The 6,264-nt window shown below is 35.4% G+C and overlaps 1 protein-coding gene across 1 annotated transcript; it reads right to left on the reverse strand.

The window, feature by feature from the left end:
- Positions 1-2,354: 2,354 nt before the first annotated feature.
- On the reverse strand, positions 2,355-4,894 carry LOC148065756 (beta-crystallin A1-like). Its single transcript, XM_087808074.1, has 6 exons — positions 4,825-4,894; positions 4,704-4,762; positions 3,807-3,925; positions 3,584-3,725; positions 3,374-3,516; positions 2,355-2,502 (listed from the first exon to the last, which is right to left on the reverse strand). The coding sequence occupies exons 1-6, from the start codon at positions 4,892-4,894 to the stop codon at positions 2,355-2,357; spliced, it is 681 nt and encodes a 226-aa protein (XP_087664200.1).
- Between the last annotated feature and the right edge of the window lie 1,370 nt (positions 4,895-6,264).

The raw sequence follows: 6,264 nt of genomic DNA on the forward strand, positions 1-6,264 counted from the left end.
CCTCCTGTGAACACTAAACCTCCTATGAACACTAAACCTCCCGTGAACATTAAACCTCCTATGAACACTAAACCTTCTATGAACACTAAACCTTCCCTGACCACTAAACCTCCTATGAACACTAAACCTCCTATGAACACTAAACCTCCCGTGAACACTAAACCTCCTATGAACACTAAACCTCCTATGGACACTAAACCTCCTATGAACACTAAACCTCCCATGAACACTAAACCTCCCATGAACACTAAACCTCCTATGAACACTAAACCTCCTATGAACACTTAACCTCCCATGAACACTAAACCTCCCATGAACACTAAACCTCCTATGAACACTAAACCTCCTATGAACACTAAACCTCCTATGGACAATAAACCTCCTATGAACACTAAACCTCCCATGAACACTAAACCTCCTATGGACACTAAACCTCCTATGAACACTAAACCTCCCGTGAACACTAAACCTCCTATGGACAATAAATCTCCTATGAACACTAAACCTCCCATGAACACTAAACCTCCTATGGACACTAAACCTCCTATGAACACTAAACCTCCCATGAACACTAAACCTCCTATGGACACTAAACCTCCCTTGAACATTAAACCTCCCATGAACACTAAACCTCCCATGAACACTAAACCTCCCATGAACACTAAACCTCCCATGAACACTAAACCTCCCTTGAACACTAAACCTCCCATGAACACTAACACTATCACACACATGACATTTTGAGACAGAACGTGGTCATAATGTTGTGAATCCGCGCAGACTTTGAGCCGCCGTCGCTGAGACACAAAATCAATCGTAAGTTTCTGATGTTTCTTTTTGAAAATAGTATTCGACGGCTCGTCGTGTGATACATTCGATGAATATTTTACAACAAATACATTATAAATCTGCTTCGCCAGCTTCCTGTTGCTTTTAGCATCGCCACAGAATCCATAGAGTCGACCGAGATCAGATGAAAGTCTCTAGAAATAAAGGATTTAATCAGGGAGACAAGAATGCATTATATATCCTGTTCTTCTTCTTCTATGTTTTCTTACCATCAGGGGTCACCACAGTTCTTTTATAGATCATAATACTAATGAGTAATTTATTCTACTTGTTAATAATATTTTCATTAACTATCCTCCTGATATTTTATATTAAGGACAGAGACAGAAAACAATATCTTCTTAGTTTTAATAACTTTAAAAGCCAGATTCACATGTTTAGGACAGTGATTCTGGTTCTGGTTGGTCGTGAAAAGTAGCTGCAGCACGAGGAAACTATTATATATATATTTTATTTACATAATATTTATATAATATATATTTATATTTAATATTTGACGACAGATCAGGCATGTTGAAGTACTTATAACGTATTATTATGAAGAGTAAACTAATACATAATTTCATTCAGTACTTCCTTCCATTACTTTTTAACAAGACAGCAAATTAATTTAATGCTAAACTATAATGATAATATGTTTACAATTATATGTTTGAAACTTTTTAGGTAAAAATAGAATAAACCAATTAAATCTAAAGAAAATAGTGATGACTATAAATGACCAAACACCAGCATAAACGTCATAAATTTAAATGTTTTTAACCAGTAAAATGTATGAATATTTTTAAAAACAAAAAAAAATATTAAACTTACAGACAAGCCGCCATGTTTGTTGTTTACATCATTAGCAGCCGCCAAGCATAGACGATTGTCGCAAACATGTCCGCGCAACACCGCCATCTAGCGGTTTCGATATGAAATACCTTCAGGTTTTGCATGATTACAATTTTGAAAAAGCATATTTATTTATATAAATAAGCATTTAAAATTGTACATATATGTATATTTACTATATTTGAACAAAATAAAATTAAATCTGTTAATACAGTCAAATTATTAAGGTTTAGATTGTATTTATAGTTTGGAATTTCACTTTGTGAGATAATAAACCACGTACATGTTAATTTTATGTTAAAGCTATCAAGAAAAATGCTATTTTTATACATTTACTTAAGAACGATATGCTCTAGAGGTTGCGACACACGTGGAGGGTCTGGGTGTTTGTTGTGATCAACTCTTTATTTGTCGTCTTACAAACAGTGAGTCATGGTTGTCACGGCGACAGCACGACTGGTTGAGAAGATGCAGAAGACGATGACGATCCTGCTCTTCTCGATGAACATCTACAGCCGGATGACACTCGGAGCGTGTCCTCTTCTGATAGTATTGATTCTGCCATGTTTTCTTTACAAAAAGCTGCCGGAACAACAGCGAGCACCTGATGAGCGGCTGGAGGTCCAGCTCTGGAGGGGAGCAGTCGGGGGATGGCGTGAGGGGGTCTCCACTCAGTGTTGGATTCTCCTGATGGACTGGATCTGAGGGGTCTGAGCGTGGGAGCCCAACTCTCTGTAGTTCTTGAACTCGCCTTTCCGACAGTCAGACTCCAGGATGTACTGGTGTCCACGGTAACCAGGGAACTGGTAGCAGACGAAGCTGCGAATCCATGGAAAAATAAAGTCAATTAAAATAACGTATATATATATATATATATATATATATATATATATATATATATATATGTATATATATATATATATATATATATATATATATATATATATAAATATATATATATATATATCAGATCCATCAGAATGTTGAGATGTTCGGTTTAACAATTTAAATGTTGAAATTTTGAATATTTGTTATGGAATTACTTTAAAAATTATAATTTGTGTGTATATATACATAGTTTTTGTTTTTTAATAATTCACTAAAAAATGTATTATTTTCAAACTTTATACGTAGAGGTTGATATTCTTATTTTAATAATTCAAAAAAGAAACGATCAAACTTTCAGCCAATCACGCGACGCTCTGATGATCACGTGACAAGGTGGAAGCACGTGATGAGGAAGTAGTTGGTGATGTCTGGCGACGCTATTATACCAACATTTTTTGTTAACATTTATTATATTTGTTATATTACATGAATCAATATTTTTAACCATATTATTTAAAAAAGCAATTGAATGCTGAAGCGGTTTAGATAATAATAATAATAATAATAATAATAATCATAATAATAATCATAATGATAATTTATATTGAATGTAAAAGGCTACGAATTAAGAAACAATACATTTAGGAAATGTATTTATTTTTTAGTAATTTTTATCAGGATATCAAACTGTATGTGTTAAAATATATATATTTATTTAAAAAATATTCATTTTTTAAATTTGAATGATTAAAAAAAACATATATATTCAACTTTTGAACGTAGTAATAATTGAATTGAACAACTAAAATAAATTCAAAGTTTCAACGTTTGAAATGTTCAACCTGAACCACTGAGGACTTACGCTCCTCCCTGGACGTGGATGGATCCGACCTCGTTGTTCATCCAGCCCATGGCCTGCAGGGAAGGGAAGTCGTCCGACAGCTCGAACTGACGGCCCATCATGTTCTCCTTCTCATAGATGGTCATCCGAGACTCCTTGTGGTTCTGCTCGGGGGGTCAGAGACTGGGGGGTTAAGGAGGAGCATCTCTGAGGTGGAGGACCTGGACTCACGGCGGAGCAGATGGGCCTGAAGGAGATCATCCTCTCGATGCGGTAGGAGTTGCTGCCGCTGTAGGCCTCGAAGCGAGGGTAGTCTCCCTTCTCCAGGACGAACTGCTGCCCGCAGAAGCTGGAGTGCTCGTAGCCCACCCAGCTGAGGAGACGCCGGGTCGAGGTCGAGGTCAAGATGTGCTCCACGAGCCAGAGAAGAAGAAGAAGAAGAAGAAGAACTTACGCGCCGTTCTCCACCTTCAGGGAGCGAATGTTCTCCATCCCGCACTCGATGACGTTCTGGCAGCTGGCAGTGAACTCCAGACGCTTGCCCTGGAAGAACTCCTGGTCGTACACCGTGATCTGGAGCAAACAACACACCTGGTCACACCTGGTCACACCTGGTCACACCTGGTCACACCTGGTCACACCTGGTCACACCTGGTCACACCTGGTAGTGGTCGTAATGTTTTGTCTTCATTTACTCAAAAATTGCTTCAATCAAAAAGCTTTTTAAAAATATTTTTTGTGTCAGGTGTAAAATTTTGGGAAGTTACTTTTCTTTTTATTGAAATTAAAAATAGTTTTTAAGTCGTCGAATCATTTTGCAGTAAAAAAAAGTTTTTATTGAATTAAAAAACGTTTTAAAGTAAAATAAAAATTGTGTAAAATGTTCGAAGGTTGCATCAATAAAAAACTTTTTTTAAAGTTGTTTAATTTTTTTTTAAAAGTTACTAAAAATTGTTATTAAAGTGAAAAACGTTTTAAAGTCTTTTTTTATTCTTTTTTTGTGTAAAATGTTCGAAGGTCGCCTCAATAAAAAACAGTTTTTAGGTTGTTTTATTAGTTTTATTGCAGTAAAAAAAAGTTAGTTTTTTTATGGATTTGAAAAACGCTTTTCACTTCAATATAAATACTAATTTTTTTAATAACCTTTTTTTACTTAAACAACTTAAAGAAATTTTCATTTTTCAAGTCTTTATAATAATACGAAACAAATGAGATTCAAATATTCTGAACGAAAATAAATCTGTTTAAAGCCATGCTAACGAAGCTACGTCAGTCATGGACTGTTGTTGAAGCAGGAAGAAGTTCGTGAGTCTAAAGAATCTTCTTCAGTATCTTCTTAATGTAGTCCTACCTTCCACGGTCCGTTGGGGATGGGGTTCATCAGAGCCATGTCTCCTGCTTTAGTCGCACCTGCACACAAGGAGGTTATTGCACTCGCTGGACGTCAACACTGAGAGAGATGCTGGACGTACAAACGAGGGTGAGGATGTGAGGATGTGAGGATGTGAGGAGGGTCTGCAGCGTGGCCGGGTCGGGGGTCATATATATACAGGTCAGCGGTCACTGCGTCACCGACGGGACTCGTGTCAGCAGTTTGTTTGTTCTGTTGAGTCCAGGGTTAACAAAGAGACGCCGACGATTGAGAGTCAGAGAAACAAAAACATCTATCTATCTATCTATCTATCTATCTATCTATCTATCTATCTATCTATCTATCTATCTATCTATCTATCTATCTATCTATCTATCTATCTATCTATCTATCTATCTATCTATCTATCTATCTATCTATCTATCTATCTATCTATCTATCTATCTATCTATCTATCTATCTATCTATCTATCTATCTATCTATCTATCTATCTATCTATCTATCTATCTATCTATCTATCTATCTATCTATCTATCTATCTATCTATCTATCTATCTATCTATCTATCTATCTATCTATCTATCTATCTATCTATCTATCTATCTATCTATCTATCTATCTATCTATCTATCTATCTATCTATCTATCTATCTATCTATCTATCTATCTATCTATCTATCTATCTATCTATCTATCTATCTATCTATCTATCTATCTATCTATCTATCTATCTATCTATCTATCTATCTATCTATCTATCTATCTATCTATCTATCTATCTATCTATCTATCTATCTATCTATCTATCTATCTATCTATCTATCTATCTATCTATCTATCTATCTATCTATCTATCTATCTATCTATCTATCTATCTATCTATCTATCTATCTATCTATCTATCTATCTATCTATCTATCTATCTATCTATCTATCTATCTATCTATCATCTATCCATCTATCTATCTATCTATCTATCTATCTATCTATCTATCTATCTATCTATCTATCTATCTATCTATCTATCTATCTATCTATCTATCTATCTATCTATCTATCTATCTATCTATCTATCTATCTATCTATCTATCTATCTATCTATCTATCTATCTATCTATCTATCTATCTATCTATCTATCTATCTATCTATCTATCTATCTATCTATCTATCTATCTATCTATCTATCTATCTATCTATCTATCTATCTATCTATCTATCTATCCATCCATCCATCCATCCATCCATCCATCCATCCATCCATCCATCCATCCATCCATCCATCCATCTATCTTTCTTAAAAAAAGATCAAAATATATCAACAACATAGTATCTGTGTATGTCTCTGTTTGTGTGACTGTGTGTGAGTCTGTGTGTGTGACTGTGTGTGTGTGTGTGTCTGTTTGTGAGTCTGTGTGTGGGGGTGGGGGTGTGTGTGTGTCTGTTTGTGAGTCTGTGTGTGTGACTGTGTGTGTGTGTCTGTTTGTGTGACTGTGTGTGTGCGATTGTTTCTGCTGATGGAGGGACATTCTCAGATGTAA

This window comes from Callionymus lyra, chromosome 14 (genome assembly GCF_982586985.1).
Source record: "Callionymus lyra chromosome 14, fCalLyr1.hap1.1, whole genome shotgun sequence".
Lineage (NCBI taxonomy): Eukaryota > Metazoa > Chordata > Actinopteri > Syngnathiformes > Callionymidae > Callionymus > Callionymus lyra.

Excerpts from the sequence above, each read along its gene's own strand:
- LOC148065756 (XM_087808074.1), bottom strand. The coding sequence starts at position 4,894 with ATGACCCCCGACCCGGCCACGCTGCAGACCCTCCTCACATCCTCACAT. Across the intron at positions 3,926-4,703 it reads TCCCCAACGGACCGTGGAAG|ATCACGGTGTACGACCAGGA; the intron begins GTAGGACTACAT and ends TGTTTGCTCCAG. Across the intron at positions 3,726-3,806 it reads CTGAAGGTGGAGAACGGCGC|CTGGGTGGGCTACGAGCACT; the intron begins GTAAGTTCTTCT and ends GCGTCTCCTCAG.